At 39.0% G+C, this 25,320-nt stretch overlaps 1 protein-coding gene across 1 annotated transcript; it reads left to right on the forward strand.

Moving 5' to 3' along the window:
• The first annotated feature begins 446 nt into the window (after positions 1 to 446).
• pgfb (placental growth factor b) lies at positions 447 to 24,408 on the forward strand. Its single transcript, XM_053633420.1, has 7 exons — positions 447 to 987; positions 12,767 to 12,803; positions 19,794 to 19,990; positions 22,938 to 23,017; positions 23,230 to 23,259; positions 23,356 to 23,418; positions 23,543 to 24,408. The coding sequence occupies exons 1-7, from the start codon at positions 922 to 924 to the stop codon at positions 23,562 to 23,564; spliced, it is 495 nt and encodes a 164-aa protein (XP_053489395.1). The 5' UTR covers positions 447 to 921; the 3' UTR covers positions 23,565 to 24,408.
• Positions 24,409 to 25,320: the final 912 nt, after the last annotated feature.

Here is a 25,320-nt window from a genome sequence, read left to right on the forward strand (position 1 = left end):
ATTCTGGTCTTGCTGTCCACCCCTGCTATTTCACTCAAAATAAAAGATGAATTCCGAGGCTTCTGACCACACATGTCAGCAGTAAATGGACAAATATCGACAGGACCACTTTTTACTGTATACTAATAACAGCAATCAGAGGTAATGAATGTACACAATGAACAAATAGTTGACGAGAGATTGGATAGTTATATAATGAAAAGAAAGGAGAAAGGTCCATTAAAGATTCAGCGAGAATAAATAAATACTCCTTTGAGTATCATGTATATGGAGAAATCTGTTCTCATACAGATGTAATGGATTTGGTGGGGGGTTTTTCTTTCTGCTTCATGCTGCGCATAGCAGCACATTTTATTAATCAATTATTATTATTTATTTTTTTGATGAGTCCAACTCCTAACGGTAAACGGTATGAGAGAGCAAGGTAGAGAAAGGGAGGGAGAGAGAAGGAGCAGGAGAAAGAGGGTGGGGATGGGGCGAGTGTGAAAGGCGCCGGAGGAGGAGATTTAAACGAGTAACTTGCTGAAAAGTGCTGAAGGCCAATTAGTAGCCCAAGTGTTTGAGCATGTAGAGGAAACAGCATGCGGAGGAAGCTTTAAAGCGCACGTTTAAAAAGCACTGACAGAAAGGCTACGCATCGTACTTAGTTCTTGAACGGGTCTTCAATATCTTGGAGATGTTTCTGTTTCGGAAGCAGTAACAGATCTAATACGGGTGTGCTGAGAAACGTTTGGAGTTGATATTTATCTAGTCACTCGGGAACGGACGGTCGCGCGCATCTTATTCGGTGTTAAACACTCCAGTCGTTTCTTCTTCTTCTTTTCGTGGGATTTATTTCTGACTTTTGGTCGTAGTTGTTCCTGAGTGGATTTCGGTCACCGAAGTGAGTGGACTCAGGTCTTGGCACTGAAGTATCCCAGTATGAGCGTCTTGGCGTCACTGGTGCAAGTCGTAGCGGCTGCGGTCCTGACGCTGACCCCTGGTCAGGTAAGACCATGCGCGCGCACACACACACACACACACACACACACTTTATTACACACAGAAAACCTGTTCGTTGCAAGTGCACTGCTTGTGGTGAGTGTGCGCCCGTTTCTGGCCCGTTTTATACGGACTTATTCGGTAAGTGCAGAAGTTGTGGTGCACGCAGATCATTAAAGAAGCGAATACGTGCAGCTTTCACACAGACGTAAGCTTCCTGAATGACGGTCATTAAACTCGCTAAGCTCCACAGTGAAACATCATACTCAGCAAAGCCGGCGTGGTCTGTTGCGGTTTATTCATTTAACACCCCCATTGTCCCTGTAGATTATAACCTGATCTCTTTTTGAATTGGTGCCACATCGAAAGTGTCGAGTCATGAAGTGAAACGTGACCAACTGCATCACCCAGTTTGAACCCGGGTTTGTGAGTTTGTGTCCGTCAAACGTAACGAGCCTCCCAAAGCAAGCGCGCGGTGATTGCGTCATCCTGGAAGTTCACGCTGGCGTTCACGTAGCCTTATTCCTGTTGCGCTTTTACGGGTGAAAAAAAAAACCCGTATCATTGCACGTTGTACAAATACATTGTACATTTAGTAAGTGCAAACATTCACCCCCTTTCCACAAATATGCCTTACTATGTCTAGTTGTGACACTTTATTGTCCAAATAAAAGCCTTTTATGAGCCGACAAAGCTGAACTTGGGCTTGAATGGGGAGTCTGAGGTTAACAGTATGGGTTATCCTTTCAGGAAGCTCTTTTTTTTTCCACCTGCAACTCTATCAGATCAGACAACTTGTGAACTCCTTTAAAGATAAAGACTAGGTCTAATATCAGCCTAAACAGCTTTTTACTGCCGTTCTGTACATTCGGGCGATTACAGAAAAGATATAAAAATGTGATCACCTTTTAACCCTAGTTATGTGTAGCACAAACCGCGTACACTCTCACGACCTGCTGGTGTGTGCACACTCCTGTTAGTGTCACTGTAGTTACTCAACAAGTCATTGTACCTACTGAATAATATGCTTCAAGTTGATTTACTAAATAACAAGCTGGGTCTGTATGGATTAAGCTCACTGTTTGTGAAAGGACATCGTGCACATCTGTGTTCTGTCGTAAATCTGGTAGGACAGAACAGGGTCCACCTGTGTCCTTAGCTCAGAGTAAACTGCTAAGTTTCACCAACAAATCTCAGACATCTGACCAAAATACAGCTGTGTGTCTTCTATCTGTGAACGTGTGTGCGTCTATGGTGCTTTTACTGTCCTTAGTTTTTTGAGATCCAGGAAATTTCCAAACATCTGTTGTTACTGGCTTTTTCAAACAGAATTCCAGTCAAGCATCCTTGTAGTGGGAGTGAACATTTAACACATGGCAGAAGTTTTTCAAGTTCATTCACTGCCTGCCATTGATGAATCCTTCCCTGAATACCCTAACTGAAGAGTTCTCACAAAAGACTGGAACCTTCTCAATTGCTTTCTCTTTCTCTCTCTCTCTCTCTCTCTCTCTCTCTCTCTCTCTCTCTCTCCTTCCCCCTTCCCCCTTCCCTCAAACTCTGAGTTATTCTTCTCTTTCTTTTGCTTCATGTCCCTCGACATGCTTCACGTCTCTCTTATAGCCCTTTCATTTGTTCCGTTTTCTCTGCTCTCACACTCCCTTTCTCTGTCACCGAGATGTGGTGAAACTCCAGTTTGCTGTAATTCAAGGGGATTTGTATGAAGCGGGCCAGTAATGAGCGATATCACTTGATTAAGTGGGGACTCAATGTTATGTTTATGGAGCCGTATAATCGGCTCACAAATGTTTGGTGATAACATGAGTAAAATCCACTAGTGAGGTTTTAGAACAGCAGTCACTCATACTTAACAGAACAGCTACCTGTCAAGCATCAACCAGCCAGCTGTTGGAGAGTTTGTTCCATCTTTTAGGTATATACTGGGTAAGCAAAATATACTTAAATATACTACATCGTTATATTTAATTTGCATCTGTTACATATAGTGCTAAGTCAAAATAGTCAAAACCAATAATTGAGTTCTATCACTTGTTTTTACTAATCTGAATTGATCAATATCAGATTATTGAAACTCTATGAGGCCAGACCAGGTCTCTATAAGTGGTTACCTTTTATTAAATGGGCCTTTACCAGGATATTTATTGTGTTAAAATGATTTAGCAGTTCTACATGTCTGCATCCTAAGTAGGTGGTGCTGTTGAGCAGCTTAAGAGAGACCATCGAAATGGGAAAAAATGAGATTTAAAGATTTATACACTAAATACACTATTGGAATGTATTTTCAAATCGTCTCAGGGACACCCAAACGTCACACAAAAGAGAACAAGTGGGTAACAGACAGATACCATTAAGCCATATCCTTGTTATGGAGAGTCCAGATGACATACACTCTTATTGAAAGTGTTTCTCAAGGGTTCTTTGTAAGGCCTTTCTAAATGAATTTTTCTTGGAACCTTTTCTAAAGGGAAAGTCCTCTGATGTAGGGTTCTACTTTAAAACGAAGAAACCTTCAGGGTGGTAGATTCTGCTTAGCATTTTATGAGAAAATATCTTTGAATATAGTCCCTTATGCAGTTTTGTCCTAGACTTGAAAGTTCACAAGGTCATCTTTAATTTTTTCTTTATCTCAACATACCACAGCAAATGTTTGAAAATCAGTCATATTCCCTCTCAAACAGTTTATCCTGAGATTTCTCCTTGACACTATCTGTCTCCTCTTTGCTGCGTGTCTTGTCTACTTGGCCACTCCAACAGAAAAACTAAACAGAATGGAAAGTAAATATTGGCCACGCAATTGGGGAAACCCAATAATAAATGTCTTATCCTGCCCTCCTCTCTTGGATGGAGGTCTCTGATTTCAGATTCACTTAAGAAAACTTTGCCACTGTCCCAAATTCTGTCCTCATTTTAACCTAACAATAATGTCTCAGGAGTTGGCTGTTTTTACTGTAATGCAGGTGGCCTGATATGAAGTATGCGGGGCAAAGAAAGGCCACAATCATTAACATGGGAGCATGTTGAGTGTTTTCACAGTGCTGTCTGACACATTTACCTTGTTCATTCATACATTCCCAGTAACTACTTTATTCTGGTGGTTTAAATGACTAATTTGTTTTTATTTTAGGAAGGTGTTGCATATTTTGGTCAGGGTTGAAGCGGATCCAGAGTCTTTTCCAGGAACACTGAGCATGAGGCAGAAATGAAGTGGGAATGGGGTGTCAGTCCATCTTAGGGCACCACACACACATTCCCACACTCATTTATATCCATGGGCAATTTAGAGACAGCTGTCCACTTACCGGCATGTTGGAACTGGGAACCTTTGAGCTCTGCACCACTCTGCTGTCCTGGGATATATAATATGGAGAAGAAGAACAAAAGGATTACAATATACTTGAGTATTAGTATCAGGGCTGATACTAGCATGAAAGTGTATTGACTGATATCAGATCAGATCTGACATATTCTTTAATCTGATTAACTGATGTGAACTCGAACAAAGTCTTAAACCTTGCTACCTTTTCTGTAACAGCTCTGTTACTAAAAGGGCGTCATTGTCAGGTCGGCATCAGGTAAAAAACTTCAAATAAACTGGGCACAATTTTACTAATGCACCTTTAAAGCACCTTTTGCTGGTAATGCAGAAGTCTTTTGGGGTAAGAGTCCACCAACTTAGAATATCTTGATTTGGCAATTTTTATTCCACTTTCCTTCCAGGACTCCGACTGGACCATACTAAAACATTGATCTTCTTCTGAGGCCATTCCTTTGCTGATTTTTCACTTTGGGTTGTTGGAAGGAGACCTTTTTCTTCATCTTCAACTGCATATAATTTGAGCCAAAATGCTGCCAGTACCATGCTATACCATTTTTTTTGGGTTGCCAGCTTGTCTAAGTTGTCTTGTTTTTGTGCCAAACACATCTTTTAGAATTAAGAATGCACAAAAAGACACCAGCCCATAATATATTTTGCCTCATGGTTTGAGGTGATTTAGCTGGCTGTTTTGTTTTGTTTTTGTAAGAAAACAAAACAAAAAACACCCTAGCCCATATGGTAGGAGTGGCATGTGAAGAATATGAGATTGTTGTCACATACAGGGAGTGACCAGATATCACTGCAGCTCCTTTAATGTTGCCGTAAGTCTCTAGGCAGCCTCCCTGATAAGTTTTCTTTTTGTACATTCGTCAGTTTTGGACGGATGTCGTGTTCTAGGTGATGCCAGGTAACGGTGCCCATTTTCTCCACGCGATGATGGGATGGCCTTCACTGTGTTCCTTGGTACATCTAATGTTTTGGAAGTTCTTTTGTACACCTCCTGATCAGTATCTTTTGGCAATGAGATCCTGTATATGCTTTGTAAGCTCTTTGTGGACCATTGCTTCAGCAGTCGGATGAAATCAAGAAGATGTTAATCAGCAGCTTGGGTTAATCGGAATATACTTCAGTGATGCGGATGTATGATAATGACTTTTGAACATGAGTTTGAATGTGATTGCTTCATTTTGAGTCCATGCCTCATTATAAAAGGGTGTGTACACTTATGCAACCAGGTTATTGTATGGGATTTTTTTTTTCTTTTTCTTTTTTTCCCCTAAAACATTTCTATTTGTTTTTCACTTGAATTATACTGTCTGCTGTATCACTGACCTGATTAATCTGGTGTTAATGTTTTTTTGCATCACAAAAACCTGCAATTTTAACAGGGGTATGTAGACTTTTTATATACTATTTTATATGCCCGTGTTCATTGTCTCTGAACTTGTTTGCTCCTAAACACACGAAGGTCTTTGTCTTCCTAAACAATGTGGCATTCAATTTACTAATGTACATATATTAAACTTAATCTATATGATTAAGTTTAGAGGCTTTATGGAAAAGACTAGAAAGGTTCACTACTTGTATGCTAGTCTATTTTGCTTTTTAAGCTAGTTTTTGTTCTTGGTGTTTATTCTGCCTATTTGTCATATTGCACACACGATTCATGGTTTTGTATTTCAGCTATTTGAAATTTATTTGAACTATAGACATTTGTGTTGGAATTTTCTAATACAGGCTCTACGTGCAGGTTAGTTTGTGCACATGAGTGCATGTTTTTGTTCTCAATGGAGGCACCTGTCAGGAAACTGCTGTGAAATACCACAGTCACCTGACTATGTAATTGTTTTAGCATGCAGGTGTACATCCTTTCATATGGTATTTATGTATTTTCCTTTGTGCTATTTTCAAACTGGTTGTGCTTCCATGTGAATTCCCATCTCTGTCACTTCCTACTGTGCCCCAGATGCCACATATTCTCTCTTAAGTGTCATATGATGTGCCATTCTTCTTTTCCTTCCTCGTTTGTACCCTGTGTGTTGTCTCTTATACAGTTCATCCCTGTTTCCCTTTTCTTTCCTTTATGTATATTCTTAGCTTTCACCTTTCCTGTGCAGGATAGATGGGACAGAATGCTGAGAGAGAGGTTGTATTGAACTGCTGCTCTCTTAATGTGTTTCCTGTCCAGGTCCTTCTGTCCTTCCTTCTGTCTCATTTAAACAGCTGGAACAATAATGATGACATTGACCCATGCGGGTGTTCTCAGCTCCCTCTGTACTATCTTGGCTCAGCAGTGAGGAAGAGTATGCATCAGCCTTGTAAAAGCACAGTGTTATTAAAAGTAATAGGAGTTGGACAGAGAGCGTGGTCTGTGGTAGCTTCTGTGCTTCAGCATGCAATTTGAAGACATGATTCACTACAGGTGTTTCCTCTCTATCAACACTTGAGCAAAATAATACTCGAGTCTGGCCACCTGTTCCTGTGTGTATCACCTTCCTCTTCTTTAGTTCTGGAAAGAAGGTGCTATTTATGCAAGAGCCACTGACTAGGCAGCTGGCAGTGTAAACACCTGTGATTTCAGTTTACAGCACTGAGAGCTAATCCTGCATGTACATATACATAGCAACACTGGCATATGCATATGTAACACTTTGTACTGTATTACTGGAGATTTATGGTTAACATTTGGGACGTACTGAACTGTAAACATGCACCGCTTTGGTGTTAATATGATCTGTATGACCAATACAGTTCGGATGCATTGCCAAGGCACTAACTGGATTTTTGCCACAATCAAAGACAATACATGCATTAATAATTTCAATAAAATCAATAATCAATAAAAACATTATAAAATATGGATTGTGGGAATCAAGCTAGTCTTCAGGTTGTGTTCAGGAAACAGGGATATCTCTCCTCAGGACAGCTGTGTTTCATTACTCTTGTCAATAAACACTACAAGCAATTCCATAACACCTTCAATGAAAATATGTGGTTTGGACTCTTTTCAGCCTTTGGTTGCTGCAGCATCCATCTCCACAATTTGTTCACACGCACTTAGTGAGTAGTCATTCGTAAATACTGTTGTGGTGGTGACAGGAGGGCTGCTTCTTCCTGTACTGGCCTGCTAATTGCCCAGGGCACAGAGTGCAATCACAATCTGGAAACATGGACCTCTTCTTCCTTTGGTGGCACTCAAGGGACTGTCATCTGCTCAGTGGCCTTTAATCTCTCATCTGGAGGCAATTTATTCCCTTTTACACACCCACAGCAGCATTTACTGTAATAGGGAGCACAATTACCCTGGACTGGGCCATATATGTAGGGCCAATGAGTTGTCTTTGCATATGTTGTTGTATGGTGCCCGGTTTCATCACCGCTCTTGAGCGAGTCAAACCCAGTGTCATTTAACACAGGTGAATTTCCTAGTGCTGGTTTGTATGTGATCAAATTGACTGTGAGTGATAGAGAGAAGAGGACCGACTACTTTATGGCACTCGTCCATCAGTGAAAAGCAGCCTCAAGTTTCTCCTAAATCTGGATCACCTTTTCTTTAATTTGACCTTAACATGTTGAGCAGCTGGAGAGCATCAGCTTTAAGACATAAGGCGTTGTAGTACTTACTGTATCACATTAACTTATTGCAAATACAGCCATTCAGTTCACTCCTTCAGCAGACTTTAATGTGACAGATCTACACCAGCTGAATGCTTTAAAAGGCTGTTTGAGTAACACTTGTGGAAGTGGTCCATTGAAGACCGACAAGATACTGAGGTTGAATGTTCTATTGCAAAATGACCATAATGTATTCACATAAAGAAGGATGATTATCAATGATTTATAGATTCACAGAACAGCATCTACCTGTCAGGGCCCTATCCCTTTCTAAAATTTCACCAACTGGAGCTGAGAAGAGGCAGAGGATGTGTCATAGAGCAGTTATAAATAGATAGATTGATCGATCACTTTATTCATCCCAGAGAGAAATTCCCCTATGACTGCAGCACAGAGTTAGAAGTATGCTAAAAGTAATCTAGCATTATAAATGAAACAAAATAAGAATATATATATATATATATATATATATATATATATATATATATATATATATATATATATATATATCTCCATCCATCTATCCATCCATCCATCTTTTACCGCTTACTCCATTTCAGGGTCACGGGGAACCTGGAGCCTATCCCAGGGAGCATCGGGCACAAGGCGGGGATATATATATATATATATATATATCCCCGCCTTGTGCCCGATGTGTATATATATATATATATATATATATATATATAAAATTGTCCACCAGTCTCTGACATTGGCTTGCTGGAATTTTTGACCACTCTTCTATATAATATTGTTTCAGTTGCAAGATGTTTGAGGGTTTTCTTGCATGTACTATGCCTGTTTCAAATCCCCCAACAACATTTCAATGGGATTCAAATCCAGGCTTTGACTAGGCCATCCCATAACCCTCCAGTTCTTCTTTTTGAGCCATTGCTTGGTGGATTTGCTAGTGTGTTTAGGATCATTATCCTGTTGAAAGGTCCACATTCGTTCAACTTGGCCTCACGTTATCTTCAAGCACTCTTTGATATGGTGCCGAATTCATAGTTGAATCAATAAATGCAAGCTGTCCAGTCCCTGAGATAGCGAAGCAACCCCAAACCATAACATTTCTACCAAGTTGGTATGAGGTGCTTCTCCTGAAAAGCTGTCTTTGGTCACCACTGAACATGTCTGCTGTTACTGCAGCCAAACAACTCTATCTTTGATTTGTCTGTCCAGAGCACATTATTCCAAAAGGCCTGGTCTTTGCCTATATGCTCATTGGCTTTATAGCAACTGTAGTCTTGCTCAAATGTTCTTTTTAGACATCAAAGGCTTTTTCCTGCCACATCTCGCATGCAGGTAAAATTTGTGCAATTGCTTTCTGATTGCACTTTGACAGCAACAGTTGCAAGTCTTACTAGCAGATCCTGTGATGAAATATTGGGGTTCTTGCATCAAACGGTCTCCTCTTGGGATGAATTTGCTGGGACGGTCGGTCCTGGCGGGTGCACGGTGGCTTAATGGTTAGCACATTCGCCTTACGCTGCCAGGGTCCGGGTTCGATTCCCGTGGCTCTGTGTGCAGAGTTTGCATGGTCTCCCTGTGCTGTGGGGGTTTCCTCTGGCTACTCTGGTTTCCTCCCCCAGTCCAATGACATGCATGGTAGGTTGATTGGCATGTCCATAGTGTATGAATGGGTGTGTGAATGTGTGTAATTGTGCGCCTTGTGATGGACTGGCACCCTGGCCAGGGTGTACCCTGCCTTATGCCCGATGCTCCCTGGGATCAGGGATAGGCTCCAGGTTCCCTGTGACCCTGAAAAGGAGTAAGCAGTTGAAGATGGATGGATGGTCAGTCCTGGACAAATTGGCAGTCATTTGAAATCTGTTGATTTTCCTTACAGTGGAATGATGTATTTCAAATAATTTGGAGATCTTTTTAAATCCCTTGCCAGACTCATAGGCATCCACAGCTTTTTTCTAAAGGCCTAACAGAACTCTTTAGTTCTTCGCATGATGACACCAAACACCTCAATAGCAAAGGAACACCAGACACTAGATATCAGAGGGTATAAATAAGACAGGTTCCACCTGCACTCTCTAAGCAGGTTCTAATCACTGGCACCCAAACTTGAACACCTGACTAAATTTTATGGATTTGAAGGGGTGATAAATGTATGGGTGTACTCACTTTTTCCATCTGTTTTTTTTTTTTGTTGTTGTTGTTAATTTAAATTGTGAAAATTACTACAAAATGTCAGTTTCATGTGTCATTTGATAGAGTTTATCAACTTTATTAATAGGCACTCATATATATATATATATATATATATATATATATATATATATATATATATATATAGTTTAATTTACAATGTTAAATACAGTGTAAGAGTGCAGTGTGGTAGGTCAGTGGGTGTAAACATAGGTACAAGCAGCAGACTTGAGTGGAATTAAAGTGGCAGGGCAATGCAGACATTCTCATCAGTATATGTAGTATGTCTGGCCCTTTTTTGAAACTAATTTTAGAGCCATGTTCTATTATACATCCATGAAGTTGTACTAGCGCTCCTGTTTCTCTGGAAAATGTGTGCATTATCAGCAAAATGTCCTATACTCTAATTATTCTCTAGCACTTTACCATCCATTGTACTACCAACTTCTCTGTAATGCTTTCTCATTTCAAACTTGTAAGATCCCCAGTTGCTGTCACAATCCACATTTTTGCGAGGAGCCAAAAGTCTGCAGAAATATTTAGTTATCATTTTGTTTGCTTTTGTTTTTCTCTCAAAACTTCCTGCCCCATATCCCACAGACTATGCAATTAGAAAACTGATGTGAATCTCACATAAATGAGGGTGTCACACTGATGCATGCAAATGTACATTAGTCTCATGGAAATACCACAGATATTATACAAGATACAAGAGAATTTTCATAGAAGTGCTTCAGTGGTTTGTATAAACCTATTTTAGAGATCTTGTCTTTGTAATTATTACTGATGAGCAAAATTAGGACAGTGGCCAAATCCAGGCAAATCGGCCATGAGACCGTCTTCCTGAACTGTTGAAGGAGTTCAGAAATGAAATCTTTTCAGGAATTTATTTAAAGAAACACAATAACATTCTATGTGCCTCATGTCCCTTTTTATTGTCTTGTAAACCTGCCATAAACACAATGGGTTTAAAGATCAGAGTGAATTTTCATTTCTAGTATATCCTGTATCTATGGTTCTTTAAGTTTCATCCCATACAGTAACCCCTCCAAAAGATCTGTGTCAACATTAAGAGTCTCGCTTTTGATGCTCTTTCAGTCTCTAATATCTATATGATCCTTAGAAAACCATAAGGAGTTGGCCAAAATGTATAAGAGTCCTCTATAAATCTAAATATCTAAATGCTAACCCATCTAGCGCACATGCTGACGCACACTTGATGAGCAGTTGATACGTGAGGTCCTCCACATATCCACAATAATCTGCCAGATTTTACAAAGGCAACTCACTCTTTGGCACAGGGAGCCTGATGGTGCTGAGTGTGTGCCTTATTCTGATTGAGGTGCATTATGCCAGGTTCCCCCAAAGCCTCCTCCTCCCCCATTATGACTACCTCAAGCATTCTTTCCATGAAAGGCATCCAAGACTGCTGCCAAAAAGAACCATTGTGGTGAGGTGAAGTCTTAACACATAGTCTGCCTGAAATACTAACACTACATACCCACCCCCCCCCCCCCCACACCCTTCCCCTGAACCTTTTTTTAGGTTGGTTTAGATTGTATACTTTTTTTGAACTTACATGCTTATGAAACTTTTGTATGGTGATAGAGACAATAAATATTGTTTTGTAGCAAGACAGAGGTATGTGATTGTAAATGTGTCATTATGCCTCTTTTTTATTTTTCAAAAGAAGGTTCCATAACCATTAGACAGTGCTATAGTGTAATTTCTCTTTCTACAGAAGTTTGCTCCATATCAGACCTTTTGTGACCTACACACACTGGAGTAAGGTGGAGGTAGGCAATGTAGGTCACTGACCCGTTAATTTGTTGAGCACTGAGCCTCCTTATCCTGAACCATGGCAGAGGAATTTCACAGCCCAATGAATCATGATATGATATCAGTGTGCGGATTTGCTTCTCTAGTTAGCTGAAGTGCTGGTCAGGATCTCAATGCAGACAAAACACATTTCATGATAGTGTTCGTTTTATTTCATTTCAACTGAGATATACATTATTAAATCTTTATGGTGTTATTTTGTAAGGAAACAGTAAGGTGGAATGTTAATGATAGCGAGAATTTATCACGTAGAAGGACTCTTGGACCTTCTAAAGAGTTAATGTGGTTGTTAAGTTCTTAGGTTCCAGAGAAAATGTAATGTTGTTTAACAAAGGCTTAATGGGGAGTATCCACAGAACAGAGATAGACGAACAGGAAAATAAATAGATGAATCACACACCACAGAATTTTGAACTTAAACAGACATAAATGGAAATATGATAAATCTCTTGGCCACATCAGGGTGACTTTGGATTGAAATGTGCTGCTCTGCCTTGTACCACCAATGTGTGCTAAGAGATTTTATCTTTTATGCTTGCTGTTACGTATAGTTAGATCTATATCTTAAAACAAATGGTTTGTGGATTATCTAGCTTTAGTTGCGATTGAGATCTGTAGGGTTGTTCATCCATGTTACTACAAAAAAAATAGCATAATTGCATGTCTTATGTGTACTTATGCTAAATGTTTGCTTAATTTGTAAGCAAAGAATGTGCCATTTCACATGTTTGCATACATTATTGTGTCAATGATAAACAGATTTAATCATGTTTAATTGGTAATAAATATCATTAATCTGATGATCTCTGATCTGTTACATGTTTTAATCTTTTGCAGTGTTCCCACTCAGGCACTACCAACAGCACCTCTAAAGGTAAGAATATGAACATAACCAGCCTTTCATCTTTGTGCATTAGGTAGTATAAAATTGTTACAGTCCACTTTGCTGCTATTGTACACAGCCTACATAGACCACAGAGAGGCTCTATGTTCGTAATAATGGCAGAAGCACAATAATAAAGCAGAAGATTGTGGCATTATCATTTTTTTATATTTTCATAAACGCTGATGCAGATGGTAACCTAGGAAGAGTGGGACAGTTGTAAAATGCATTAAGTTAGAATGAGTAGATTGTCAAGAGGTTTGATTAGGCATTGGGGGGGGGGGGGGGGGGGGGGGTGTGTGCATGATTGGCTTAGTGGTAAGCATGTTTGGCGCACACCTCCGAGGTTGGGGGGTTGGAATCCCGCCTCTGCCCTGTGCGTGCGGAGCTTGCATGTTCGCCTCGTGCTTCCAGGGTTTACGCTGGGTACTCCAGTTTCCTCCCCAAGTCCAGAGACATGAGTTGTAGGCTAATTGGCATTTGGAAAATTGTCCGTAATGTGTGAATGTGTGTGCGATTGTGCCCTGAGATGGGTTGATACCCACTTTGTGCCCCAAGTTCCCTGTGATAGACTCCAGTTTCCCCTGCGTAGGAAAAGCGGTTTGGAAAATGGATGGATGGATAGTTAGGCATGCTGCTATGATGTCCACTCAGTACCTCTGGTTCCCTGTTAAAACTGAACATGCCCAGTGCAGTGACATTATCTAACAATATGACTAAATTTCACTGATAGATTTCTTGTTAATATTTTGACAAGAACATTGACATGAATTGCAAAATCACTCAAAGATTGTATATCGATACTGTATGTTAATGGAAGTATCACTACCATGGAGAAAAGGATACAAGTGCGAGCTTATTTATTTAAAAAACCCACAGTACAAAATCTACAACTGTATGTAAAAGCAGGCAAGGATTCAAAAATGCCAATATCAGGCCAATACACCCCAAGGTATAGACAAAATAACAGAAAAATATTGCTGAATCTGGATCACCCTTTCTTTAATTTGTCCTTAAAATACTCTGTAGAATGTTGTTCCTGAGCTGCTGAGAGTCTGCCTGGCAGTCCTGTCATTGTAATTCACAGTCACTGTTTTTTCAGGGTTGTCATGAGAATTGGTGAGAAATTTGTACACATAGCCTTTCTTGCTGAATATTCAAAGTGCGCATTTGTTTATTTGAGAAGTTAATGAACGATATTCAGATTTATCCTTGTTGTGGAAGTTGTACAGCGGGAGAAATAAGTATTGGATGTATCAACATTTTTGTCAGTAAATATATTTCCAATGAGGCTATTCACATGAAATTTTCACCAGACATCAGTATTAACTCAAGAAAGCACAATGTTAAAGTCCATAAATAAAGTTATGTGTAATAAAGTGGAATGACACAGGAAAATGTATTGAACACGCTAAGAAAAAGCAGTTCTCCAAGGCAAGGAACCAGCTGAAATCCGTAAGTAATTATACCTCCTATCTGTGCAAATTAATATCAGCTGGGTTAGTAAATTGATGGTCTATAAAAAGGCTTTTCGTTACCAAGGTGTCACACAAGAAATATCTCATGATGGGTAAAAGCAAAGAGCTCTCCCAAGTCCTTCACAACCTTATTGTTGCAAAACATATTGATGGAATTAAATACAGACGTATTTCAAAACTTCTGAGTCCTTCAGTGAACACCATTGGGGCCATTATCCGTAAGTGGAAGCAGCATCACTCCGTCATCAACCGGCCACGCACAGGAGCCACGCACGCAATGTTGAACCACGCACTCCTCGCAAGATTTCTGACCAGGGAGAACAGTCAGAAGAGTAGCCCAAGAGCCAAGGACCACTCGGAAAGAGCTCCAGAAACACTTGGAGGCAGCAGGTGCCATCGTCACAGAGAATACAATAGGCAATGCACTCCACTGCTCACGCCCACCCCGCAAGACTCCATTACTAAAGAAAAGGCATGTCGAAGCTCGTTTAAAGTTTGCTATATCTCATTTGGACAAGCCTATGAAATACTGGGAGAGTGTAGTCTGGTCAGACGAGAGCAAAATTGAACTTTTTGGCTGTCATACTACACACCATGTTTGGAGAAGAAATGGCACTGCACATCACCCTTAAAACACTATATCAACAGTGAAGTTTGGAGGTGGAAGCATCACGGTGTGAGGCTGTTTTTCATCGCATGGTACTGGCAGACTTCATATAGTTGAAGGAATGATGAACGGAGCCCTTTACCGGGAGATTCTTGAGAAGAATCTGCTGCCATCGAAAAGTATGATGAAGATGAGACGTGGGTGGACCTTCCAGCAGGACAACGATCCAAAGCATACAGCAAAGGAAACTCTCAAATGGTTTCAGAGAAAACAAATCAAGGCGTTAGAATGGCCCAGTCAATCACCTGACTTGAATCCAGTTGAACAAGATTTAAAGACAATATGTTTAGATTAGAAGAATGTCCCAAAATCACACCTGAATACTGCGGCCCATTAATTTCTTCATACAGGAAGCGTCTTCAAGATGTCATTACAAACAAATGCTTCTCCACTAACTATTAAATAAATTTCAGTCAGCATGTTCAGTGCTTTTTTTCTGTGTCATTCTTTATATTTCCAGATTTCTTGAGTTAATACTGATGTCTGTTGAAAATTTCATCTGAATAGTCTCATTGGAAATATTAACTGAAAAAAATGTTGACACATCCAATACTTATTTCTTCCACTGTATGGTTACTTGGTTGTGTGGTTGTTTAGCTAGAGAAGTCATGATAGTGAGCTAGTGATTAACAGAGTCTGTGTCTTTCTCTGTGTTTTTATTTTTGCAAACCCAGTTATATCAGGCAAGCGTGTGTCCTCTGGGTTGTCTGCTTGTCTCAAAGTGTGTATTTATTACTCTGCATTTTAGCTAGTGTGCTAATGCTATCTGACACGCACATGATATGTTTGACAGGTTGCAGAATAAAATACATAAATTAGATTTTAAAAATATTCAGAGAACCCAGAGGCAATAAAAATACATACAATTGATGCAACCAGAGGTGATGGGACACCTGATCATCACACCCATATGTGCTTTTTGAACATCATATCCCAGATTTAGTGGAATATAAAAACCTCCACTCTTCTGGGAAGGCTTTCACTAGATTTTAGAATGTGGCTGTTGAGATTTTTCCATGCAGCCACAAGAGCATAAGTAAGGTATCTGATGGTGGGTGAGGAGGCCTTGGCATTCCAATCCACCCCAAAGGTGTTTAGTGGGGTTGAGGTCAAGGCTCTCTGCAGGCTACTTAAGATCTTCCACTCCAACCTTGGCAAACTATGTCTTCATGCCCATCACTTTACAGGGGCATTGTCATGATGTCACGTTTGGGCCCCTTAGTTCCAGTGAAGAAGAAATCTAAATGCTACAGCATACAAAGACATTCAATACAGTTGTGTGGTTCAAACGTTGTGGCAACAGTTTGGGCAAGGCCAACATATTTGTGTGATGGTGACGCTTCCACAAATGTTTGGCCATATAGTGCACTTCAATTATCTATGCTGTATTTGAGATAACTAGCTAGAGTTTCTGGGCAAGCTCACATATATACGCAGCATCGGACATGAGATCACAGCAGAGCAAGCAAGAGGTCTTGCACTTTCACTTGGTATTTAGTAACTATGACAGTCACAATGATGTGCACATAAAGTTTTATTTTTCCATTCTTGAAATGATACTTATATCCTTTAAGTCATTAATGATAACAGACAGAACTGAGTTGTTCTTTTTTTTCTGGATAAAATAATTCATTCAGTTATTTCTCATTAGTAGATGATGAGGGGTGACATGAACAGTGCTCAAAGTGGACCGGTACTCACCGGTACATGGTACCAGTACTTCTATGTTTTACTCTTTGGTTTACCGTGACCTTTTCTTACATACCAGCACTTCTCACAAACTGGTGCTACTCTTTTCTGCCTTTTCCATATCAGGTTCTGGGCAATTCATAATTAACTTAAATAAACTACATTACCCAGGGGGCACTATGTTACGCTCACCTGTTCCTGTTCTCTCGACAAGTCTCAAGATTAAAAAAAAGATAAATAACGTTAATGCTAGTCTGAGTAGCGTAACATAAATGCTAAGTAACGTTAATACAAATAATGGTGGCCTGGCTCCAAAAGGACACAAAGAGAACACGTGAGTCAGAGAATGACTCCGTTTACATGCACATTATATTCTGTTTAAGGTCTGTATTCAGGTACAGCCATATTCTGAATACCATGTTTATATGCATACAAGCATCGGAATATTCCTGCATACATGGTTGTTGTAAGTATGCCTGAGTAGCCTACAGCTAAGCATCTGTTAACGCCCAGAATTCCTTGTGCACTGAGCATGTGCATCTATCTCCTTTCAGTGGATTTTCTGAAAAAGGTGTTTACATGCAACAAATTTCCGATTAACACACACACACATGCATAATATAATAATAATAATAATAATAAAACTAATAGTATATAGTATCATACACATATTGCATTATTATATTATTACATTATTACAGTAAAATACAGAAATTACATTTTTAAATTATTATATATTATTCTATATTATAACATCAGCGATATCTCCTAGAATATTTTATTAACTGTAGAAATTCAGAATGTAATACTTAATGATTAGCTGATACCGGCCGATACACGCCAACATGTGAATAAGGGGAGTACTGGCTCTATTTTTCTCCAACTTCAAACACTAGACATGAATAGTGCCCATACATAAAACCGTACAAAATATGTAAGAACTGAGGTAGAACTTGATTGAAGTCTGGAAAATAGTCTGAAAAAAAGTCTTGCCAAAGTGTGCATTAAGAGAGGGTCTCAAAAGCAGTAACACAACACAGTAAGTTTGAAAATACCACTCTGCCAGCATATTTCAAACGTCAGTTCAGAAAATAGGAAAAATTGTGTTAACCTAACCACATTACTAATAGGCTGGGGTCATACCAACAAATTCTGCCAGAAGTTATTTTCAGCACATTTACTGTTATCTGACATTTAGGACAATTTATTTAAAGTGTTAGAAATGTTTACAAAGCTGGGACCTGTGCATGTCGAAAATCATTGCTCAAGTCTGTCAAGCAAAAATAAAATGTCCTGGTCAGGAACTGATGCAACTGTTGGCGGAATTTTGTTTCTGCAAATGTCTTTGACCCATACCCACTACTTTCCATGCAAGTGTATGTTGCTTTCTAGTAGTAAACTGTGCACTATCCCTGGGGTAGTCATTCCACTCTTCCCACTATTTCTTATTGGCCCTATTATTTTCCTTCATGGTGATCTCGTGATGCGTGATGTTTTCTCATCGAATGATTGATTTCCACTCTTTAACCCCGAAGTTCCTCCGTATGCGAGTTTTTCATTCTTAGTGGACTGCTGGACAACCTAAAGCTACTGAAGCTCCCTGTGCTGTCTGTTTTCATTACTGGATGGAGTGCGTAGGGAGTGGCAGATCGATTAGCAGCTTTGAAACTTCATCTCTTATCTCTCCCACTCGTGTAACTCTCATGTTACTCTTATGATAATGAGGAGCAGATGCTGATCCAGAAATTAAGTAAGGCCACAGGAGCAGTGAAATATCTCTATATTCAGAGCAATGAATACTAACTTAAAGTAAATGAATCATCCTTACAACGAATTTTCTTACTAGTGACTGGGTACATTTTAGCTGCACAGATTTAAAGAAATCTTCTTGTAGGCTGTAACAGAAATATATGGAAAATGGTTAGTGAGTAGAAACATAAGAGTAATATTTTGAAGTAAGACTACAAAGAACGCAGTTCTATTTCTCCCTTGTAACTGCTAGAAAACCTCCCAAAGAGTCTGTGAACATATACCGAGACCTTCCAATAGTCATGTAATAATGTATGACACAGTATTAGCAATAAATTTGCAGCATTTTTCTCTTTGTTCTTCTTGCATTTTGGATTACATGACAATAATATGGAGCTATCTGGTTAGTCAGAACTATAGGTCACCCTCCCTCCAAAATTAGGATTACCTTCCTTTCATTCCTTTCCAGATTTTTTTTCTTGTACCCTGTCATCTATTGCATAAAGCCTTGTTTAAACAATCTGTTTTTTAACGTATTTTGCTGTTACAAAAACAAGAACGGAACGAAAAGTAAACTACACTAACAATAACCCTGAGTTGTTCTATTGACTTTTTTCCATTTTCAGTTTTACTGAGCCTTATATGTCTTGAAAAAAATAAAAAATAAACCTTAACCCCCCCCCCCACCCCCCCCCCCTTTTGGTACAGACAACATGAGCTACTTGCTAAAAACACAATATAATTACACAAAGGCCAAAGCTATGTAAAACATGCTAAAACTCAGGGAGGAGTAATCCTCCTCATCCGGAATTCCTGCCTGCTTATAGGCCAGTGTTCATGACCGTAACTAGCTTAATGTGCAGCTACTTAAGGCCCCATGAAAGAAAGCAAGTTAGTTGAGAATGTTGGGAAAGATGCTGCCGTTTGTGTGAAAGGTCGCTAAACTGAGGCACAGTGGACACACATTTGAGACCAAGCTAACGAAGCACATGTTTATTGGGCAATTGTGCATAGTGTAGTGACTAAAGCTTACAATGATCTGCTAATCCTGTCATGTGCCTCTGGCTGCCTGCAGGTTTCAGAGCCTCCACAACCACCTGTGTTAGAGAAGAGAAGCTAGCTGTCATGCTAAAGTGTCAAAACCATTGTTAATGTTGTTAAAATGACATCCTTCACTTCTGTAACTACTTACCTTTATCAGTTATAACTCATAGCAGTTATGGAATAATTTGCTTTATTTGAGGTTAAGGGGATAACACAGCTTATTTAACTCACTGGCTAATTACCAAGGATTTCGTGGACTAAATATGATGTATTAGAAGAGGAAAAACACAAATCTTTGTAAGGCTTTGGCCTATAATGCCTGCCTTTTCCCCTCTTTGTTTGCCCTTGTCGCAGTAATCCTGTTTCAGGAGGTGTGGGGACGGAGCTTCTGCCGCACCATCGAGACACTGGTGGATGTAGTGCAGGAGTATCCTGGGGAGGTAGAGCACATGTACAGCCCGTCCTGCGTTCCATTGGTCCGTTGTGCTGGTTGCTGCGGAGACGAGAACCTTGAGTGCCACCCCACGCTAACCTCTAACGTCACTATGCAAGTATGTACTAGAACAATAACAGTGAAGTGGACTACCTCTGCCAGTGGTCACTAACAGTGACAACAACTAAGTAAACACACTGTATGTGACCAGCTGGACTGAACTGTATTTAATTCAGCACATTTGCTTCTGCATGTAAACTTGTTTATAGTAATATAAATGATTTAATACAATCCAGTGTATCCAGGTAACTTTTAGTATAGGGTGCCCCTACACTTATTTTATTAGCAAAAATCTAACTTTATTTACAAAACATCCTCAACATGATTGCCATTTCTTTGTAAACACACACCCTCTCCCACTCACGATGCAATCATGTTAACACATCTGGTGTTATGCATGTAATTGCAATTCGAATGCCTTCCTTTAAATGATCTTTGTGCTGCCTCTTTTCCTGGTACACCATGGCCTTCTTTTGTCAAAGACACTTTTAAAGTCAAAATCTGAAAAATACGTAATGTAAACTAAGTATGAAAAATTTTGGACGACATTTTGCTAAAAAGTGTTCATTCCCCCTATGTATGGAGACTTTTTGGACACCCTGTCGATGAATGAAAGCATTCTTACTTTAGGAAATAATGTCTATGAAATGAAAAGCTGCTGACACGCTGATTGCGCAGTAACTGCCGGCAGAAGTCTGCCATGTCTTCATTTTAAAAACATGCAGCACAGATCAAAGTAAATCATGCTGTGGACAGCTGCACATGACCAGTTTTACTGTGTTCAAAATAGCAGTGTTATAATAATTAGGTTTTTTGGGGTTTTTTAATGTTTAGTCACAGACAGGGTTATGAAGTTACTTAGGCTTTTAAGTTTTCTTGAGAACCAGTGCTCTAGACTATTTTTTTAACCTGTTCTGACCCACTTAGTTTATCTCATTGGTTTATCTCATGTCCTGGACCCATATTTTATATTTTTAATACAATACATACAACACGCACTGTATCAGAGCTCAGTGGATATCTGTATTGTGATGAAATCAGATAACAGAGGATCAGCTAGTACTGTCATTCTCTTAGTAAGCATGTGTCTCTGTGTGCATCTGTTGCAAGATTAATTATACAAGACATCACATTTGTGATGGTGACAATGTATGTCTTGTATTTTCATTATTGATCATCAATGCATATTATAAGCACTCATGGCACTACATTTGTCAATGGATTGGATCCTTTTAATCGAATGCAAAACCTATCCAGCATTTCGGTTCCAGTATCACCACTTGATTTTGGATTGGTACATTTTTACATTAACAAAAAATATTAGCTGAGGAGATCTCAATGCAATCTATTATTTCCTATTATTAAGATTACGATAAACCAAAATATAAGATTATTAAACCTATTTCCAGACATTTTTACTCATTTCAAGCTTTAATTTTTTTGTCATGTCAATGCCAGAATCTGTATCTAACTACACTTCCAAGAACTACAAATACGGCCGCTGAGAACTACAACACCCAGACCTTCTCACGTACATACTTTCCTGATCACCGATTACACACACCTGGGGTGCTTCTCATTTCTTATTTGTGCATCCTGATTTACTTTCCTTGCTTCCTTTCCTTGCATCTTAGCGCCACCTCCTTAGGATGTGAGGAAAGGATGCAAGGATGAGATGCGAGGAGAGAGGAATCGAAGCAAGTCAAACGGAATATCCTCGTTCTCTCAAGAGTCACCTGAAAGCGACGTCAATTATTGATGACTGTGCTCAGCTGGATGACCTCACTGTGCTTCAGGGATCTGCCATTATGTTGTTGGAACTTGGTTAATAATGATATTCTTAATAAAGCAAAATGCACTAGTAGGATAGTATGTGAAACGTCTGGGTTATTCAACAATAAATTAATGAACAATACATAAATTTTGTGGCACATGTAAAGCAGATGAGGAATTTATGCGCGCATCAGGTTTTGGCAAGAAACACTTCTGCATAGGATACACCTGTGTATCCTCGCTCCTAGCTCCTCTAAAAGCTTCCTCGCCTCCTCGTGGTGCAATTACAGAATTGATATGTCCTTCAAAAGGGGCAGTGGTAGCTAAATGGTTAAGACGTTGGGCTACTGATCGGAAGATTGTGAGTTCAAATCCCAGCGCTGCCACTGTTGGGCCCTTGAGCAAGGCCCTTAACCCTCAACTGCTCAGTTGTATAAATGAGATAAATGTAAGTCGCTCTGGATAAGGGTGTCAGCCAGCTTACATTTACATAAAATGTAAATGGTTGACGTCGATCAATTTCTGGGTCACAGGCTGGAGCACGGGAGAGCGAGAAAACGAGGAGGCATCCATTTGACTATTGAGAAGCACCCCTGGACTCAATCACCTTCACCACACTTACAGTTTAAAAGGACTCTCAGTATTCAGATTCATTGTGAATTACAGTATATGCTCTGTGTCATTATGTAATTCGATACCATATGATATCATATTTGTTTACATGTTTTGGATCAAGTGCTTATTATTTACGTTTTTCTTTTTTACCTTTTTTGACCACGTTTTTGGATCACGTCTTTGTCGTCTTTTGTTTTGGTTGCAACAATTTAAAAAACCACTGAGTACCTGTCCTCAACAGATTCCTGACATTTTTCTTATTATATGGGCAGATAATTTAGCTTGTTTATAGAAATAAATGCTTAAAATTAGCAAAAAATATCTGTCAATAGAACAAAACTATGTCAGGCTTGAAGTTATATCTAGAAATATGTATAATAATCATGCATTTTATTTGGTTTATTGTAATCTTATAACAGGAAATACTAGATCAATTTGACTGTATTCAAATATTTTCACTTGCTAAGTTGTCAGGGGTTGGTTTTTTTTGTTTTTTTTGCCATGGACTACATTTGAGCCACACTGTTGTTGGCTAGTCAAAGGTTTTGCAATATAAGAAAGTTAACATTAAATTTAACTTTTCACATTTAAAAATTAACTCTCATATTTTTGTGCAGTTATTAAAGCTGAAGCCAGCAGAGCAGGGACAGGAGTATGTGGAGATGACGTTTGTGGAGCATAAAAGCTGTGAATGTAGGTAAGGACAAAAAAAAAAAAACACTTAGTCTGGTTTGTTCTGTTTTATTCATTAATGTGTTCTCTAATCCTAACCATGTTATCCAATCATAATGCTAAGTCGTGACATAGTTATTAAATTGGCGGTACCACAAGACCGTCAGCTGAAATAACCATGAGAACCTAACACTTGTAACTAATTGTTTCTCTGTTCTTATGTGGTGTGATGGACAGACTAAGAAAGCATACCCCAAAACATGACAGGTAACTTTCTTTGCAACACTTTATCATAAGTAGTAATAACTGCAGTTTCATGATTTATTTCAAAATTGATCAGAGTTGATCTTTTATTCATGGTAGGTCAAAGCCAAGAGGAAGGGGGAGAAAAAGAAAGGAGAAACAGCGAGTAAAAGACTGTGATAGGTACAGATCTATTTTCTTACAAATCACATATAATAGTTAATAACAGATATAATATAAAAGGTTTTTTTCAGAGTGTACTGTTCCCCGATGGTGGTCTGCATACTGAAATGTAAATGTCTCACAGGTGCCAGCCTCCTCGAAGGTAAACGCAGTCCTTTCCTTCTCTCTGCCCATCCCGTACTGCCTGCCCCTTCAGTGTACTGCCAGCCTCTTACAGCATCCTGCATCACCTCAAGCACCAGATCCAAGATGCACCATTGTCATGATGATGGGGAGATCACCGGGGACATTTCATACACAAGAAGTGCCTTTTGTGAGGTGATACCCTCAGACGTTCATCTCACAAAACTCCTGAGGAGCATAACAGTGGTAGGCCAGACCTAGTGTCTGAGCTAGTACATGAGCCCACAGGACACTGGCTATATAAAGTTAAAATTATTATTATTATTATTGTTGTTGTTATTATTATTATTATTATTATTATTATTATGCACACTATCTGACATCACATCATTTTATTTATTGCTTGCAAACCAGAAGAGAGAGCATGTTTGGTTGTTTTTGACTGAATACTCTGCTGAAATTTGGCATGAGTACAAATTGGGATTTTTTTTTTAAAAGATAAAACTTTAATCGCCAAAGACAGTTGGTTTTGCCAGAAAACCAACAATCATCATTTCTCATGTTTCCTTCAGCCGAGATAAGCAATAAGCTTCTTTACTCTTGTATTAAAGAGTTCTCAGAGTAAATGTGATTACATATGCAATAACTGAAAGCTGATAGTTATGCAAGAATTGAAAGCTGGGACAAAGACCAAGAAACTCCTCCCTCCTTGCTAATATATTCCCTTTTTACACACAACAGTGCGTGTGAAGAGTTTTCAGTCCCTGTCTCCTCCCTATTCCCTATGACCCCTCCACGCTTGTATTGTTAGTGGACTGTCTGTTGGTTTAGCATTCTAGCTGTAGAACGTCTCTGAGTTTTGTCTTTTCTTACAAACATTCAGGCCACAAAACAAATTCTCAAGCTTGAACACGTCTACATGGACAATTGTGCACATGGATTGCGTTCGAGCTCACAGTGACTTCTTATATGGTTCGTACATTGACGTAGTGACCTCTACTGGTATCAAGAAAGCAATTCGATATATTGTCATTTTCTAAACATAAACAAACCGTGTTTGTTTATGGTTTAAATAATGAGAGATCATGGACGTGTCGATGAATTTAAGAGTGTATTTGATTTTGCAATAGGAGAGATGAGTGTAAATGAACATAAATTGAAGTTTGAAATAAAAGTATATTATTTTTCTCTATTAAAATGGTTCAAAAAAAGGAATGGGTTCAGGTCAGCAACATGATGAGACCCAACCCAAAAAAAAAAATAATAATAATAACAATAATAGTAATAATAAATCAAAAAACAACACCTGCTGCTAATACTATCTGGCCTTTAGATACAAAAGTGACAATATCAGTTAACAGTGACTAATATTCATTTATGAATTTAGTATTGTGTAAATTCTTTCATTTCCCAGATTTTATTAGCACATCACCAGATATAGGATTGTATTGTACTTACACTGGCAGCATTTTTGTTGTGTTGCTGAGTGTGAACAGAAGAGCAATTGTTTTCATTTTTATTGCCATCATGGGTCAAGAGTTTTAAAGTTATGTTCATTTTCATGTATATTGTACATATTTATATATGATATTGATAATGTATTGCTATCGTGCCATTGCTAATAAAGAGATACATTATCTAAATTGTTGTTCCTTTATTAAAGGAACTTTGTGTAAATGGCTTATTGTACTCTAAAATAGAAGATCCACGTGAGTTGTTTGTATAAGGTTGGTATATGTATGTATATATATATATATATATATATATATATATATATAT

Source organism: Ictalurus furcatus, chromosome 9 (assembly GCF_023375685.1).
Source record: "Ictalurus furcatus strain D&B chromosome 9, Billie_1.0, whole genome shotgun sequence".
NCBI classification, from domain to species: Eukaryota; Metazoa; Chordata; class Actinopteri; order Siluriformes; family Ictaluridae; genus Ictalurus; species Ictalurus furcatus.

Excerpts from the sequence above, each read along its gene's own strand:
- pgfb (XM_053633420.1), top strand. The coding sequence starts at position 922 with ATGAGCGTCTTGGCGTCACTGGTGCAAGTCGTAGCGGCTGCGGTCCTG. Across the intron at positions 988-12,766 it reads TGACGCTGACCCCTGGTCAG|TGTTCCCACTCAGGCACTAC; the intron begins GTAAGACCATGC and ends AATCTTTTGCAG. Across the intron at positions 23,419-23,542 it reads CGAGTAAAAGACTGTGATAG|GTGCCAGCCTCCTCGAAGGT; the intron begins GTACAGATCTAT and ends AATGTCTCACAG.